General features: G+C 35.1%; 1 protein-coding gene across 1 annotated transcript in view; it reads right to left on the bottom strand.

Annotated features, from left to right (window-relative positions):
- Positions 1–19650, bottom strand: part of LOC135475119 (multiple epidermal growth factor-like domains protein 6) — a 125689-nt gene that overhangs the window by 28497 nt on the left and 77542 nt on the right. Inside the window, exons 5-12 of the mRNA XM_064754871.1 lie at positions 19239–19361; positions 17687–17809; positions 7851–7997; positions 6967–7038; positions 3507–3632; positions 2641–2763; positions 2102–2224; positions 719–745 (exon numbers count right to left, since the gene is read on the bottom strand). Coding sequence (XP_064610941.1) covers positions 719–745; positions 2102–2224; positions 2641–2763; positions 3507–3632; positions 6967–7038; positions 7851–7997; positions 17687–17809; positions 19239–19361 — 864 coding nt within the window. The remainder of the gene's footprint in view (positions 1–718; positions 746–2101; positions 2225–2640; positions 2764–3506; positions 3633–6966; positions 7039–7850; positions 7998–17686; positions 17810–19238; positions 19362–19650) is intronic.

Here is a 19650-nt window from a genome sequence, read left to right as displayed (position 1 = left end):
AATATCTTTGACATTAATCAATATGATCAGTCTTTAAAAATCTTTCAATGGAAAAGAAGGCCTGGTGATGTACTGACCATTAAATTAGCAAATTCTGAAAGAGTCTAGCAAAGCATAATAACAAGCTGAACCTTTGAATAATCAGTATACTGGAAGGAATATATACTGACAGGATGGAGCATCCTGATCTAATTATGTACACTGCAAATACAGACGGATGAGGAGACTTTGACTAAGGCATATCAGTACATACCTAATACAGTGTATAATTCATATGGTTAACAAAACATGGTATCTGAACTTGTATGGTGAGGAAAAATAAGCCAGACTGCGATCTAAACTGTATTCTGAACTACACATCTACACAGGTAACAATTTACACAAAGATATGGAAGAGATAGCTTGATCATTTCAAGATCAGACATTGCGAAACATTGACATGGAATAGCATAAACACTGTAGTATAGACATAGAAAAGTGGACAAAATATGGACATGGAATAATTGACACACTATGGACATGGAACTACTGTGCAATCAAAAAAGCAGGGATAAAGGCAGAAACTTTCCAGATCAATGAAGACAAACACGTGTCTACTCCAACAATGAAAAGCTTGGACAAGGGAGATAACTTTGGCACAGAAAAAATGTAGGGATGAAGAGACCTGTTTTGTACTGGTTGACTAAGATCTAGTTTTTCCCTCTTGAGCATACTTTACCTTTAGAATTAGGCATTCCTTTGGTAGCTTTAAGAACATAACCAAAAACAAGACAAGATGGAGAGATGAAAGAACCCTTCATGTAAAGTACCAGGGTAATGAGTTGCAAGATGCTGATCTACTCTCAGTGTATAACAGCCATGTAAAGTTCTGCAGTGATTCAACAGCAAAGTAACTTTAATTTAGTGCAGCTTGATTTTACAGTCTCTTTTACATTAATTTTCACAATATTAAAATGATTCAAATTCAAGTTGGACATCTGATAATTTAAAGTGTTTATTGTTACCCTTGTCTTGACCCTCAAGTGCAATATGTATTACTTTGCCTTATCACCACATAAAAGTTAGTAATCTGTCCAGTATCCTGAATGTTTAAATTTAGAGTTCATTCGAGTAGTGACTATTTTAATCTGTAGCCAAAAAGCAACCATATTTGTTTCATACAGTAGATATATGTAAAACATAACGCAAGCACATGGAAGGAGCAAACTTGTATAAAAGATAACTGATACAATAACGGTAAAGTGAGCCAAGATGCATGAAGATAATACATTCCACAGAAAACGTTCTTTGGAAAAACATTTACAGGATTGAAAATGAACGTCGCATATCACAATATGTAAAAATTGGAAACTAGAAGATGCCAATTGCTTTAACCTTGCCAAACAACACTTGGTTTACTTGATCATTTTTACTTGACTTGAGTCAAAAATTAAAATACGATCATAAAGCTTATTTTCAGTTATAGAAATTAAAATTTTGTCCACCTCATCAGTATTAACTGAAGACAAAAGTATCCAAATTTCTTCTTCCAGAACCAAAAAACTAAGCAAAATGTAAAGCGGCTTTAAATTTTGACTTAAGTCAGAAATGACTTTGTGGAATAGGGCTCTACAAATAATATAGCGTAACATCCAAGAAGTCAAACAGTGGTTTGTGATGATTTCATAGATTATATAGTAAACATATTGTTAAATGGTTTTTGGAATTGTTTGTTTATTTACTTTGGGTTTGAACATCGTCAAAGATCAGATCAGATCAGAGGAAGAGCATGCATGTGTCCATGTAGCAGGATGGCCGGTGTTCCTGCCAGATCTACAGTGATGCCTCACTGAAGCAGAGTGTGAGTCACCAAAAAGGATGCAAAGAAGACACCACTATATAGTAAATAGCATGTCTCCTTTAATAAATGCTAGCTCCCAAGAAAAGAAGTTATAAATTTTCTTCTATTTATTCTCTTCAAACTTTGAACACAACTGGTATGACTCAAGTATATCTTGTTTCAGACCTGATTGCACAGAACGCCTGCAAAGGGCAACAACAACAACAACATAAGAAAGACATGAAAATTGTTATCTGATTGGGAAGGTGTGTGGTTACTCACGATAACAGGACCTCTGGTCAACCCCGAGCTGGAAGCCTAGGTTACATGCACAGGTGAATGAACCCTTTGTGTTGACACAGGATTGGGTGCAGTCACCATTGTTCTTCTTGCACTCATCCACATCTGCAAGAATCACCATCATCATCAACTTTAAGCATCTTAAACGTGTTTCCTTGATCACATATACTACAGTTATTTCACTTAAGTGTCCACTTCCGTAGTATTGAAGATCTGGCTAAGATGTACCTATGTCTTATCTAACCATGTTCAACAGTGACAATATACCATGTGATCCTTGAAGCAACAAAAACCTTCTCAGACAATATGCCCATAGTTTTTTTTTTCTGAATTGAAGGGCTTTTTTTTATGTCAAATCCTGTTGATTGAATGTTTTGCCTAAATTCCTTAGGTCAATGCTGGATGAAATCAAAACACTTGTCCAAGATATTCATTATAATTATAAAGACAACACATTTCTCAGCCAGAAGTCAAGTTTATACATAGGTAACGTTCCAAAATGGGCATGAATTTTGCCATACCTTCGCAGGTCTTAAAGTCCCTGGTGAGCTGATAGCCTGTACGACAGCTACAGATGGCCTGCCCCTTCACACTGGAGCATGTGTGCTCACAACCACCATTAGACCTACGGCATGGGTCCACTTCTGTAACCAAGACAAACAATGTAACAAGTAGAGTATTATTTATGTATTCATTTGATTGGTGTCAACAGACTGGGCTCAAACCCAGGTTGGCTCATACCAAAGACTTTAAAAATGGTACTTGATGCTGCCTCCCTTGGCTCTAAGCACTGAAAGGTCAGAGCATTGAAACAGGTCCAGTGTCAGTATAATATGACCGTGTGGGGTGTCATGTCAGATATCTTTGGCGTGATACTTCAGTGGAGAGAGCAATTAGGTTCCAATATACAGTCATAAGCCAATCACATATAAGGCAGCCATTTTTACTGAGCTATAAGATGTAAAAAAAATGTGCCAATCCTACTAAAATACAGCCAGTTGCCCCAAATTACACAAGAATGTTTGCACCTACATCTTGACACTCTGGAGTAACCCACTTCCCTTGGCCAAGTATATCTGGCACAACTGGCAAACCTCCTTACCTAAAGCAGCGGTCAAAGCAGCCAAGAGTTGTAAATATTAGCATGTGCCCTCAATGGCCAAAGGTCTGACAGTTACAGTGTTCCAGTGCTTTAACATGCTGAACCAGTGAGGGCCAAGTTTCAAACATTCTCAAACTTATATTTCATACTTTTGAAGTAAAATAGTGGTTTAATTATTAGATTTATTTTAAGTCTTTGTTAATGGCAACCAATAATCTACAGTTATTTTTACATTTTATATTGAAAGAATGGAAAAGTTTTCATTTCTCGTAAGACTCCACAAACCTTGGCATGACTTTCCATCTGTTCCCAGCCTATAACCCGCACGGCAGCGACAATGAAACTGTCCATCATAGCCATCCACACAAAGCTGTTCACATCCTCCATTCTTCACAGTGCAACCTGCCATCGCTGCAAGATACAAATGTATTAACTTTAGAACATGTACATGTTTAGAAGTGTAATCGAGTTCGTTCACAAGCCCTGTCTGGGGATTGTACAACAACAACAGATATGACCTATGTTGTCCGCCTGTCTAACAGCATTGTCCATGTCCAACAAAATTAAATTTTTCACACAATCAAAAACAAAAAAATAATTTCTTAATGCACTTGTTTGAGAGTTAAATGGTGTCCAAAATGCATTTACATGTACAAGTGTTATTAACGATTAACCAAGATCAAACTGACATCTACAGGTACCATTAATGCCCATTACAACAGTTAATGTTTTTTTACATTATTAGACAAACATTTGGTGACACACACCTTTATCAAAATGCAATGTTGTTAAAACTAAATTTTAAACATTTTCAGATGTTATATTTTTGCTTTCCACAATTACATGAGGAAATTTACCACTGATACAGTCTGCAAGCAGAGTTACGACAGGGAGATAATAGTTTAAACCAACCATAGTTCACTTTTCACATGCAAATAATCAAACATGCACCTGTAGGCCTGTTTCAGCATATGGTATATATGTAGTATTTAAAGGTCAAGGATATATGAGTATTCAATTAGACTGTTTTATAATGAATGTTTGTGTGACCTGAGGTAAAAAAAAATCTAGTTATCAAAAGCATTATGCACTCCCATTAGCTTTTCATTTTACCTTACTAGACGCTCAAGGCATTAAATCGTCAATTTCTTAAACATTTGTTTATACAGCAAACTTTGGCTTTAACTACAATGCATTAATTTTTTTTCAAAATGAAGCATTTAAAATAACTTGACCTCTACAAAATTCATGTCTTTATCATCCCTAACATTATTTCTTACTACAAAGCAGTCATTGGTTTAATTCTGGCACTACCCTGAATGTTCAGCATTCTCCCACTGTAATGCATACTTTACTTTTAAATTATCTGCTTATTTAGACCAAGACTTTATTTAATGTTTAATACATAAGTGGAAAGGCTACACTTTCTTTTTAATTTAATTACCATATTTAACCATTAACTAACCACAAAAATAATCGACCATTAATTATATTCCCTTTTAATGTCTGAACACCTCTTGTACAAACAGCATAGATTTATAAATAAAAAAAAGTCTGCTCTGACTGTCTCAAGATGATATTTTTCAAAAATTACATTAGATCACAAAATAAGATAACTACAGCAAATTATACACCAAAATTACCACCAAAAACTGAATTCTAAATTCTAGAAATATCAACCTCTACATACCAAGCTGTCTTTGCATAGGATTCTTGCCTAGAAATGAAATGCTAAGGAGCTATACAGCAAATATTTTTACAGCACTGCCAGCATCTATGCCATATTGTTTACCTAAGTACTAAGTGTTTACCCAGATGCAACTTAAATTCCACTGAAGCAAACATCTGAAATAAATACAGGTAATGTGTTCTTCTAACCTAAGTGAGTCTAAAACTTCTACTTACATGATAAATATATGTGCATAATCAAAATTTCAGCGTGGCCATCAATTGATTGCATGAGGAAACAAAAAATTCAGCAAAGGGTATGAACAAAGACTTTAGCAAAGGGTATGAACAAAGACTTTAGCAAAGGTAGGCTAACCGCTGAGCACATTGGGACGCTAAAAGTTTGGCTAAACGATCAACTGATTTTATTGGGAAATTAAAAGACTTCTGCATGGCTATATCTACTGAGTGTGCTGGGAAGCATGAGTTTGTTTTCAGGAATGATATGGTCTGATTTCAAAAGGGAAACAACATTCAGCACGGGAATCAGTTGCCTTCAATGGGGAAGCTCGTAATGTAGCATGGATATCCGCTGGATGATGCATTGGGAAACCAAATTATCTGCAAGGACATTACTTAGAGCACAAGAAAACATTTCTACCGATCATCTAATCACAAAGAAAACACAAATACTCGGGCAATGATGTCAGCTGAATGCACTGGAAAAACAGTTTCATATTGTTGTACTAAATGATTATAGAAACATAACACCGACATTGCAAGGGAAGGCAAATCAGAATGCTGAAGGTCAATGTTTTCAGACCCCAAACTGGATTAGTTCTACTCAGTACAATGGTAAAATACAACATTTTTTAAGTTTCTCAGCTACATACAACAAGTAAGTAATATTCCTGATTATATAATTATTCCTGATTACATGATCCGGCCACCAGGTGAAAATGTGTTAGAAATATTACAAAGTGTAATTACGGTCTCTCATCTTTGCTTTTTGGTTAAGATGTTATTTCACAGAATATTAAAACATTGTGAGATGATGAGTGCAGGTTTGCATTTTCCAAGTTTTTGGTACTTTAATTTTCTCTTTGTGTTCTTTTTGTAAAATGACAAAAGAATTTGTTTACTATGTCAAAACAGGACTACTGTATTTGCAGCATGCAATAATTCTTAACAGTGCTGCTTCAAATGCATGCATTCTGTGCACTCTTCAAGGCATGAAGAAATGTGAATTATTTCTTGCAACATGCGAAACCTAAAATAGCCAAGTACGAGGCAGTCCTAATGTATTAGATGTTATTCTTGTTCTGGTGCCGTAATGCACACAGGTTTCCAGCATGCTCAAGGTTATTGTTAGCAAAAATTGGAAGAATGCAAACATGCTGATAGTAACAGTTAATACAAGTGAAAACTTTGAAATCTGGAATTCAAAGCGACTTTGATTTTGGCAATATGTGGACTGGGTTAGGATGGAATGTTTGGGGATATCTTTACACCAAGGAACCAAACAGCTCCTCCGGAATGATGACAAGAAACTTCACGTCTAGGAGTTCAGCTTTTTGACTACCCTTGGAACCTTCTCCAAAAATTATTTCTGGGAAAGATCGTTCTAAATCTGTTACAAAGCCGTATCTTGCATGACATTTTGTTTTGAAAACCACACAAATTAGGATTCAGCCAAGCTACAAATTATGATTACTAACTCCTTATATTTTTCAAACACGCAAGTTTTCAAGATTCCTCTAAAGATGTATCATTTCAATTAAGCAAAGTGTTGCATAAAATTGTGTAACAAATTAATCTAAACACATGTTTATAGTTAATTAACTTTCCCAATAATTCCTGTGTGTGAATTGAGTTGACTGAAACAATTGACCAAGTGGTCCATTCACAGACCAATTTGACCTAAACGTTAAAGAACTCCAAGACGAAAAGATCTGATTGGTTGTGAAGTAAGGATGATAAATGCTAAATCTGCCCACCCAAAGAGCTTGGTACATATTACAAATAGGCTCAACTGAATATAATGGCCAAGGCTGTAAGAAAAGATTTCATTGGTTACCCTGAACTTTCATATTAAGCATAGCAATATACGGCTGTTCTGGTTGGTTGTAATAGCCAGGGTGGCGTGTACCTGCAACAAGAGCGATGACAACACATTCAGTGAATATGATTGGATGGATCTGATCACATGACCATGCCCAAATTGTCCCATACATTTCATTAATATTCCACAATATTTTTTTGCCATATTCTAATATTTCCAAAATCAAACCAAGTCAAAGTTGACGAATGTGCAAAAATAATTTCCATAAAAATCTCAAAAATATATGTATGGAAAAACTTGGGTAAATCTGAATATTAGATGAGTTAATATTCTCAAACAACATTGTGTTACTTATGTAGAAAGAAAGTGCTGCATAAATCAACTGGTGATAAAAATTACAACATCAACAATCAGAGTTAGAATCTTGAAGGGTAAAGATATCTGTACCAGAATTATATTATATTATATTTTACCCGACAACGTTAATACAGAAACAATGCACAATGATAACTAGCTCTACAGCATGCATCACGGTTCTCAGTGAATTATCAACAAATATTTGTTAGTAGGGAACAACAAAATCTGAAAAATAACATGACCTCAAAAGTGAGCTTAAACAATCGGGATTAACAAAACTGAAACTGAATGCTTTCTAAATTCTATATAATCAGAACAACCCTGGAAAAAATATTAATGCAGGAGGCAAGAAAAATGAGGTAAATTGAGAGTAAGGAAATTTTGCATGGGAAAATTTCAAAGCATTATAAGACACAGCATTTTTTATTAAACTTGGGTTGTTGGGAGAATATTCCAAATATTTCTCCATTTGAAGAATAATATTTAAAAAAAAATAAAAGGGAATGATTAAGCATTACTACTAGCAACAACAGCCATCATACCCATTGTCGTCGTAACAAAGGCTGGGGATATTATCAACCTATTTTCATCATTAGTTTCTTCAATCTGTTCACTTAATTTTAAGGCTTTTGGCTTCCCTTTTGAAATTTTTCTATTTCCTTTTGTACCTCCCTTTTGGCCTCTGTATTCTGAAAGTTAATTATAGTTCCAAAGTGTAATTACTCAGTCCAATCTTAAATCACTGTTCATGCTGACCAAATGTAAATCTGAAATGAAAATCACTGTTCATGCTGACCAAATGTAAATCTGAAATGACAATTCAAATAATTTTCCTCACACCTCTTCTGGTATTTGTCTTTACAAATATACCTGAAGTTAAATTGACCATGAACTATCCAACTGGTAAAATTAGCCTGCCAAACTTCAGTAACAGCAAAAATTTAGAGCAATAATATATGTTTTGAGTACTTTAATACATTGTTAAATATATTACACATTATTTCAGGCTTACATGTGTCCTTTAAATAACATCTATGTATCTCTAATTGCGCTAAAGCAGTATTTTACAATATCATAATTAGTGTGTTGAAACCTGCATCAGATAATGAACAAATATGATCATAAAAAATGTAGGTTAATTAAACTGGAACTTATCGATATCAGATACAGTGTATAATCAAAACAACACAAACAGAACACATAAACTATAATAAATATATCTATAATCGGATTTCTGCCTCATTGTGAGATTGTCAGTTTGTTTATAGATGATAAGGTACCCTGTATCAAGGAGAAACCATAATTATCTTTTGCTATACAATAGACAAACTGTTTTCAGATTAAGGTTATATGTCTGGGAAAATACATAAACATCAACATACTTCATTTAGATCACCTACATTATGGAAACATTAAATGAGCAATATCTATAGATATAATGTGGTTCACTTTCTACTTTCACTATACCATATTTTTCTGATTTTGAAAACCTTCTTTTGGAGAATTATATTTATTTTTTGTTTCCTTTCTCATTAAAGTACAGTACAAATGCGAATGCATCAACATGGGTCTCTGCAGAGGAAATTATATGATTAAATAAGGAACAGGAGTTTTCCATTAGAATTCCATGGATGTGTACATATACTTGTCACTGACATAACTCATTTTATATAAATCAGACAGCAGAAATGGAAACAGACTTTAATTCTCATGCTGCTAACTCTACATCTGCAAAAAACATAAGTCCTTCAAAAGTCCAAACAAACCCTTCAATGTGTCTACACAACCACTTCTTCTATGGAGATCGTGCATACTGGCTGGTGTTTTACTCACACAACCAGGGAGAAAAAAAAAGAAGAAAAACAAACGAATGTTCCAAATTCTAGAGAGTACAAAGGCTTTGTACAAAATCTGCTTGGCTGGAACTCCTGCCAGAATTAGAGAATCAACAAAAATGAAACCAAAACACACAGAAAGCCATGAAAAAGGGCACAGATCCTTACTGCCTTTGCTGCCTTTTTGTTTTTGATTTGTGTTGAGTTCACGCACAGATGCTTTAGTTTTGCCCCCAGTGGTATTATCAGTCTTGGATTTTGAGTTGGGTTTGGAGTAAGTCTTTAGATTTTCCAACTCTGGCCTGTCTCTTGTCTTATTTCCTCGGATGTCTGATCAAAGAGTAAGATTAGTAAAAAGAACATTGATATTGTTGCAACTTATGTAAAACATTCCACGCTCCTCAGAGAGTATAACAAGTACATAAAAGCTTTCCATTCCTAAGTTTGCTGACATCCAAAAACTACAGCTAACTGCACATCTTCAAAAATAGGTTCTTTGTTCGAAAACAATAATCTGAATATTCAAAAGGAATACCGACACAAAAATTTATTACAATATCAATACGGCACACTTGAATCCCAGTGGTCATCATATTAGCAGTGGTAAATCGCCACGATATGGCTGAAATATTGCTGATTTGGCGTTAAGCCATAATCATTCATTCATTCTATATATATAAACTTGAGCACTGTATAAAGTGAAAAATACCTCAAGAAGTCTTTAAACACTGATATGTACTGTCAATTAAAATACATCACACGTACTTTACCTAATGTAAGAATGTTGGATAAGATTAACAATGATAATATAGTAAGTGGACTTACTATACTTACTTACTTAGTAAGTAATTTAGTAACTGGATTTTTTTGTTTACTATACCATTTGTCCTAATAATACTTCGCCATGACATGGCTGAAATATTGCCAATGTGGCGTTAAGCCATAATCATTCATTCATTCCTGATAAAATTTAAGAGTCCACTGTCTTTTTTGAAGGAAGAGACCTCAAAAAATCGAAGAAGGTATGACTAAACAAATCACTTAAAATTATGCATAAATACACTTTCATTATTTTTTCAGATTTTTGTGAAGACAACTAAAGCGATCAAACATTTGAAGTCTAAGGTGGGCTTTATGAACCATTCTGAATAACAGGAAGTTATTTTAATTCTAATCATGACACTGAATGTTGGAATAACTCTTTTTACCCATTAGTAAGAGATTACTGATAAAAGTTTCCCAAAAATTCCTTCCTTCTGGTGGAACATCAGGAAAAAAGGTGATGTGATGTCAGAGTTCCTAGATACCGTCAGTATGGCCCATAAAGCCCACCATAGAATTCAAATATTTGAATGCCTTTTAGAAGTCTGAAAAAAATAAATGAAAGTATTTTTACGCGTAGTTTTCAGTTATCTGTATGATAAACCTAGCTTCACATTTTAGCTTTCTTTTACTTTAAGAAAAAATTTATTCCAATGCACTTGAATAATAATAACTGTGAATTTCCCCAAGTAGGAAATCCTATAAAATTTGATGCAATTGAATTAGTATAATTGTATGTGCTGACAAAATTACATTATACATGTGACCAAATGGGTCAAATTTAAGTCATTATTCCAAAGAGAACAAAGTATTCTCTTCTTTTTGCTTTATTTTCCTCTCAGCCAGAAGCTGTATCAGATATTTGGAAATGTCCTGTTAAAGGCTCTTGTTGAAGACAAGTTGGTGAATACCTCTCTCTTGGGCACATTTGTACAATACTCCATCACTGAGACAGGGAGTGGAGTCATACTTGCCAATATTACCCGTTGTAGCACCAACCCAATAGCCTGACTGTAATCAAAGGGTAACCATGGAAATCCCAATCAATCAGCTCGTGAAGAGCTTGTTGAAAACATAGAAACGGCATCAAGAGCATAATTCAATTCATGTCCAATCATACCTCAACAAATATCACCTCAAAGGAGCTAGGCAAAAATCAAATTTATCCATAAATGCACAATAGTGTTCCAGATCTATTTAAGGCCAACTGAACCGGCTTACAAACCTTCTCGCCGTAAATATCAAAATAATCTAACAATTTACTCTCATCTTTTTCAAAGTCCAATAACAAAAAAATACAGAACCACAGAAGTCACAGAGCATATCTTTTTCAGCTCTGAGTAGATAAGTCATACAAACAGACCATTTCAGCTTGAAATCATCAACCTTAATTTGCTTCATTCATTTCAAATGTCTTGAAACATTTTTCGAGATACTGAGGAAATAATTGTGATATTAGCAGTGCTCCAATGCGACTTGACTGGTACATTGTTCTGGAGTGCAGTTAAGTGGTAAATTTCTGGTAAATGATACGAAAGCTCAATGTTGCAGCCTTGGGATTGGCTTGTTGAATTCTCCTACTGCTGAACAAAGCTAATGTATTTTCTATTGATGACATTACTCAGAATTCCTCAGGCTTCCACTATTTATCCTCAAATCTGGTCGTTAATTGGACGGGAAATTAAGAGTTATTTAATAATGATCAGTGGATTGATTCTGGCGGGTTGGTAGGCTGAGATGAAATACGCTTTTAATGTCAATTTACTCTGCGTCTAAGTTTTGATGGGAGCTGCCAATAGTGACGTTAATCGCGAACAAACAAATGCTACAAAGACACGAGTTGGCCATGGGTTAACTTCATTACCATTTGCCTGACAGCGAGCAATTTAACGTCGTCCCCAGATATCCACAGCATCGAAACGGCTATATTATTTCTGGACAGTATCCCGGTAGTGTGCAAAGCATGCTTGTATTACCATCATAACGAGACGGTAAATTATAAGTTCCCTGGCCCCATGCAAAACAACAAGACACTGCAAGTAACATTCTGGTATCTTGGCTGGCCACCATATTCCAACCAAAGAATCTCCACTGGCAACTTACTAAAATTTTTTTATGTAAATAAGAAGAGTTAAGTACTCAAAGGTCATTAAACTATTCTTCACAAGATCTCTTCCTTTATGACTGTAATATGTTTACAATACAATTTTACATTTCACTAATTTAATTTTGCCTAACTTGAACAAAAAAGATCCTGACAAACTAAATGTATCACTAAAATGTCACACTGCAATCTAAAATATGAGAAAAAAATGTGAAACTGATTAATAAATTTAACATGAACAATTAATTAACTAATAACATCTTAAGGAAAGAAGTACATAACTGAAATCTGTTATGGACCATCCATTCTTATACATGCATGTTGTTTGGCATACATTTTGTACAATAACAAAAATTATACAAAAGTTAAAGATATCCTGACATACATTTGTTCTTTTTCTAAAATGTGTAAGAAAACTTGGCCTGACCACAAGGGAACATGTTTTAAAGAGGTGTCCAGTGGCAAGCTTAACTGGTCAGACACATCAGCTGCTAGAGCAATGGTCATTTCCTGCATACCTTATTTCCATGGGCTTTCCATACAACATGGCTGACATTCCTCAGCCAACAGGGACTATTTTCTTTCTACAGGCAATCCCCTAAATTTAGGACAGTATTCTCAGGAAATTTCAAGACAACATTTTCTCCCATGTTGCAATAACATTTCTCAATGAAAACTTTCCCACAAAACATTCTCAGAGTTCTCAATTCCCCATGGAGTGAGTTCTGTGAACTCCACCTCACAGGTCACATCTGCAGTGCTGGAGTCAAATGACTGGCAGATAGTGAAAAAAAAAAATCACTTTGGAGTCAATTATCTCCAAAGGAGTTCTCCCCATCCATTTAATGGAACAAGGAAGATGTTGAAAGGATCACCTATAGCTGAAAAGCACCAACCATTTGGAAAATCATATATATAGCACAGCAAAGCTGATGGAGATAAAATTAAAAACATCTTTCGCATCTGCATATACCTAGAGTGAAAATTTTAATGGATGCTTTCAACACAACTACGTGTAGGAAGGGTGAACTGGCAAATTATTTAGCTTCCCACTACATTGTGTTGTCCTTCAACCTGCAAAATCCCAAACCATAAAGGAATTCTCTAGATCCTGATGGATGCATACTACTAAAATGCATGTGAACTGGGTCCAACTTTAAGATTTGAAATCACAGTTTATGTAAGGCCACATCAATTTTAATTGTTGTTTCATGTGAAAAATAAATCTTTTTTCAATGTCAGAAGGGGATATAAAAATAAAGATAAAACTTATCTAATTTGTGGACTATCTCAGACATTTTTCCTGTTGAAGAAAATAATTACAGGATTGAAAAGCAATGAAAATCTCACAAACATCAAGCTAGATTGGACAAAATAAATAGGTGGATGTTCAATTTTTATATTTATCCCATTTTTGGATTTTTTAGTGTTAGATCGCCAGTACAACACAAAATCAAATTGTGACTGTCTTACTTCTGCCATAAAGAATGGGTCATTTAGCACCTTGTGTTAGTTCACTGAAACTCACAGGTATTTTGTGATATCTTTCATCTGCACTGAGTTAGAAATGCATATAAAAAAAAATACGCATGTACAATGTACATAAAGCAAATAGATTGTTTGTCAAGCAAATCATGACTTCTCCACAGTAAGTCTTCAAAAACATCAGCATTTGGGGTTAGCTGGAACACTTCAAGTTACATAGAATCTGTCCACACTTAACATTTGGAGCTGGACTTTCTCAAAAAATAAAATCAAAACATCTGTAATATGTCTCAGAACCACACAAAATCTGACATCTTCACACTCAAATCTTGTTAAGTTTACAACCTACTAAGCATGAGTCATGCATGTCACCAACGCTTCCCACAAACCCTTCCCCAACCTTCTGGTAGTTGGCCTCTTCATGGCAATCCATCCTTAATTCCCCCTCACACCAATGTCCATGCACAAACATATTCACCGCAGGCTTGCACCTAATCCCACCCCCTAACCCTGAACCTATTCACCCTGAACTGCACCTCAAACAACTATTAATTACTAAAGCTGGTCTGTGGAGGTATATACAGGCATCTCCCTCAAAGAAAACAACATTACATCGGAATTTGGTGCACATGTACTGGAAGACTTGGTACACATGCACTTTTTTAATCATACTAGCCTACCAGTACCCTTTTGGTTTTCCTTTGGAATAAATTTTCAACTGGCAACTACCCTAATCACCTACAATTTCGCCCACAGATTTCTCTCCAAGTAAACATCATAACACCTTTCTGAAATCTATAGAACTCTCAGAATCAGGAAAAATGGGCAAGTTAGTCAAGCACAAAATATATAGTCATTAAGGTAGTAAATGGTTTAAGTCAGATCAGCAGCATTCTATCCATGTACTTTTTCATGACTAAGGAAGTAAACATTGGTTTATACCAAAGTTTTCAGTGCCTACCTCCTCTAAATGCCACTTTCCTGATACACACCAAAACTGTTGCACACACTGCAAGGTCATTGCTAAGCACATCTTCATTTTTAAACAGTTAAATTCAATTCAACGGTAACATAAAGATATTAGAATACTTTAACCTAATTCTTTATGCTTCATTCGCACATAAATATAGGGACAAAGAGTTTTAGCAGCAAAAAGTTTCTTTTCTCCAGAAACCAGATGTTTCATTATACACCACATTTTCTCACTCATGATGCTGACCAAGGAATTACTGTTCTTTTCAATCATCAAAGAACCAGCTGATATGAAAAACCCTTGGCCATTTAATTATCTAGTCAATGAGAATCTAAATACTTCCCCCTCTGCCCTTGACACCACCCCCAAACCACCATCACCTGCCCCCCTTCCATCCTAAACCTGGTCAATTAACACACAACGCCCAGAGCAGCTACACCACTTCAAACAGCAAATCAAACGGGTCAATTTCCAGCCAGCACAAATAAACCTATACAGTCAATGTGATTTTATTACAGCCCAGGGCATGGCACTTTTCAAAGTGACCAGCAATAAAAAAAGCTAATTTGAGATTGAGTCTTTGCAAGGCTGTTAAGATTAGTGCTTCCCAAATAAACCTTAAACACTATTACTGTTAATTATAACATAAGAACAGAAATCCACATTGGTCAAAGGTCAGTGGCAGAAAACCAGGCCTTCAATCCTTGGCCAAATGTATCCAATAACACCTCAGACATCAAAGAGTTCTCTGCCATCATCAAAATATCCAACAGTTTCAGTGACGGAAGTGAAGAAAAGAAGCTGTGTATTATTAAGCCTCAAGACATCTTTGAAGACACCAAGATTTTCAGCATATATAGATTTATCAGCTTCAAATTTCTGATAGCCATAGCTCTTAATGCTGGTTCTGCAAAACACTACAGGGGCAACACATTAACGACTTCTATGCTTTTAATAACATTATCCTGTACACCCAGATTTGCTGTCCAACAGAGTAATCTGGAAGTTGTTTTATGTCTAAGACTTCAGCTGTTATCTATCCTCCACAAGAAATCTTTCAGTGTGAAACTTTACTTCAGCAGCAATTACGTTTGAAACCATACTGAACTAGAAAATCTGACTTTTTCATTATGCCTATAAAGCGGTTATGGAAAAAAAAATAAGACCCACAAATAAACAAAGTACCCCTTGAAGAATAATACTGCTATGGTAAATTGAAGTTAACGTGTTTAACGAACAAATCACATGAGAACGAAACTTGAGCTCTGAAAATAATTGAATCTTTTTATATGATCTTTTTTCTGGGGTAAAGTTACAGCCTAAACACTTGAAACAGTCAGAGGGTTAAGGTGAACTAAGAACAGTTTTTAATACATTTTGTTTTTAAAGCACCCTTTCCACTCAACATGTCCAGACAGCTCACCTGGACATGGAGTACAAAAAAACCAAGGCAGTATGCATGTCAAAGGATACATACCCTTAGCACAGGAAATTGTCAAAATAAGGAATGTATAATTTTTTCTGCCTTGTCCATCAAATGTTTAATGCAACACCTTTGATATATTTTTAGATTTCCTTTAGATTTTTAAAATTTTTAATTTGGTTTCTTGCAAGAAATTCAAATGGACCACCCAATAGCCTCTTGAACATGTGTTCCCTGTCACAGAACGAACACTGCTTCATGCAGACAGCTAACACTGCAAACAGTTTAGTCCACATGGTATTAATTATAGCCAATTTAACCACAAAAAAACAGTGCAGTTGGATTATTTGGACAAAAAATAACAATCATTGTCAAATTTAAAAAACCTCAAATTAACACTACCAATAAAAGTAAATTTAAACACATGTTATGAGGAAGAATATCAGACTGGGTCAGCAAACTACTTCAAATAGTACCTTTCCTTTTGTTCTTTACGGGATAAGGCTTCAGTTTTAGAACACAGAAATTGACAGTTAAGTAATACAACAGTATTAAATACAAATAAACTCCACATACAATAGTATAATTCTGACTATTGAACAGGTAATTGCAAACAACCAGAGCCCAATTCACATAGCAGAACATTTGTGATTTAACATCACCCAAGAAAACTCTTTGAATTTTCAAACAAAGGTGCTAGCACAGAGCTAATTTATTTGTTTACAAAGACACCTTGCCACGTCATCTACTTTCTCATATACGGGTCACACAACAATTCTGCTGCACTGAACAGACGTTTTGGAGATGTTACACGCTATTACTAACAAGCATACCACAGACAGATGTTTCAAACCATTGTTTCAATACAGCAAATGTTCCACCTGGCAAGTGCCTTCGCTTCTAGTAACTATTTTACCAGTCCACAAATAAGGGCCTGTATTCATTACTTATGCACCTTCTAACTTTCTTTTCAGAATACATTGAAACATGACTAATATGAAGCTTGTGATTGCATGGTAATACTCATTAAAAATAGCAAACACCAATATCTTGGTTACATGTATCATAAATAAGAACACAGAATGTTCAGATAAAACTATGATGCATGTATGTTATACACATTTTAACAACACACTACAAAGTTCACATAAATCAATAACATCAAATTTACTTAAATAGCAGTACATGCTCACATTCCGAGTTTTATTTTAAATTCTTGCATAAATCATGTGTAGTATATTTTGAAAAATCATGAGATAAAGAAAAGCCCTCAACACACCTACTGGTTTCTTTTTTTCTCCAAGTTAAATATTAGAAATTAAACTGAAAAGCTATATATATATATATATATATATATAAATATGTATTTTTATGAAACTTTACAAAAGTGACCCCTATACCAGCAAGCAACAGTGTGATGGTTGCCAACACGGTTGGCTTAATTTTCTTTATCTCGTGATTTATCTCATGTACATATGTATCCAATTATACCAGTTCAAATATGTTCATAAGTGCTAATTTATACATTTTCAAAATTAGACAGTTGGAAACACAAGACACATGAAGACACTATTACAGATGCACGTCAACAAATCACTTCTGTCTATTCTAAACACATATCTACACGTACCACATATCTTCTGGACAGTTCTAACAAGAACAACAACAACAGTTAGCGGGTGGAGGGACAACAAGGGGAGCTACAGCTATGGAGGTCAAGGTCACATCAAACTCACCAACACATGATCTTTGATCAGCATGTAACCTTTGACCTTTGGGGCAGTTACATTTGTAGCCGCCCTTGGAGTTAATACACTTGTACTGACATCCACCATTATGCTCCTTACATTCATCAATATCTGAAAACACACCCACACGTATATCATCGCCGTGACAACAGTTGTGTTTACACAACCACATCAACTATTCCAATGCCAAAAGTGAATAACAATCATTTATGAGTCTTAATATGGATCAAAGCTTCATTTGAAATGATTATTTATACAAACACCAAACATTACAGAATACAAATGTTAAAGCATTCGTTAACTGCATGCACAGATGGAAAGCACCTCAGGATAAATTTTATTGTGCATTTCCAAGAAGAGCCCACTCTATAGAAGGGCGAATTATTGGCAATTTGAGAAACCCTCTACCAACTAAGGTGAAAGTAAGCTCCGATGGTTTCCTCTAGCTGAAATGTGTCCCATAACATCCCTGACCCAGAACCCCGATCCCTGTTGTTCATTTATTTATTTATTTGATTGGTGTTCTACGCCGTACTCAAGAATATTTCACTTATGCAACGGCTGCCAGCATTATGGTGGGTGGAAACACTCTTTAATACAGGATTAAATACCATCAATTACATAAATAAGTGCTTTAAGGGAGTAACCATTTCAGCTTCACAATTTGCTATAAAGTCAGCGCATCGAGTGACCTGGGTTAATATGGTTTGAGCTAGACGATACTCATCCTGATGGAGGAAGATATCTTTAAATCTAATATTCTCAGTGTTTATATTTTGTAATGTTGCATAACATAAGTTACGGCCTATATCAAGTCCAATTTCCACGCACTCATAAAGTGCTACTGTACTGAAAACAGCAGCAACAGTGTGCCCTGAAAACATACACTTAAAACTTAAGTCAATAAAGAGTACATCAGTTTATGTACACTGTCATCCAGAACACAGCATTTCACTGATGAATGTAGAGGTACTTGGCAATGACCATGAAAAACTCACACAGTGAACAAAATCTAATACTGGAAAACAAAGTGCTAAAAGTGCTAATAGCTCGGCAACAATAGCTGGTGAAAGCTTAAATTATCAGGTTTACCAAACATCTTGCTACACAAATGTGAAAAACTGGCACAGGGGTGATGAAACAATTAAAGACATGAGTGAAATGTGTCAAAAACTTAGATTTGGTAGCAAGTCTACCAAAGAGATTGTCTGTAGGAGACATATGGATGCAAAACTTCAGTTCAATGAAGGATTTAAATTAGGGTGTAACATTAGCTAAGCCCATACCTTACACAGTGGAGCTAATGAAATGTTCTAGAGAAAATATGGATGATGAGTTTATATACACAGTGACCTAAGGATGTCCTGTTAGCTGTGGAAAAATGAATATTAATCATATGTGTATTTCGCAAATGTCAAAATATATTAGGTTGTGAAAAACATCTCACGTACACCACTATGAGGTCATATCGAGAGTAATAATGCAGAGATATCCTGTCAGACATTCATAAACCCAAAAACAAGAAAAATTTTCACCCTACCTTCACACCTCTTGCCATCTGCAGATAGCTTATACCCCTCTTCGCACTTGCAATAAAATGAACCAATTGTGTTGCAGCAGTTTTGCTCACATCCTCCATTGTCTTTGGCACATTCATCAATATCTGAAACATAAGAAATATCACTGGTTGACTAATTTCAGCTTGCTGCGTTATTCAGACTACTACAGCATTAATCATCTTTTCTGAAAATTGAAAGACAACAGAGATCTTTCACATCACATGATGTATACTTTAAACTGCATGCACCTCTTAAAAGAATTCTGTGAATTTTTGTTCCAGAAATTTTTGTGATTATTCAGCAAAAAAAGTTATTTGAAGGATATGACGGACTACACCTGTATCAGGTTGACCCTAAGGATTCTACACCACTTCAGTAATATTCAGCAATCCA

Source organism: Liolophura sinensis, chromosome 9 (genome assembly GCF_032854445.1).
Source record: "Liolophura sinensis isolate JHLJ2023 chromosome 9, CUHK_Ljap_v2, whole genome shotgun sequence".
Classification (NCBI taxonomy): Eukaryota; Metazoa; Mollusca; class Polyplacophora; order Chitonida; family Chitonidae; genus Liolophura; species Liolophura sinensis.
Note: the sequence above shows the minus strand (reverse complement) of the source record. Positions and strands in the feature narration are given on the sequence as shown.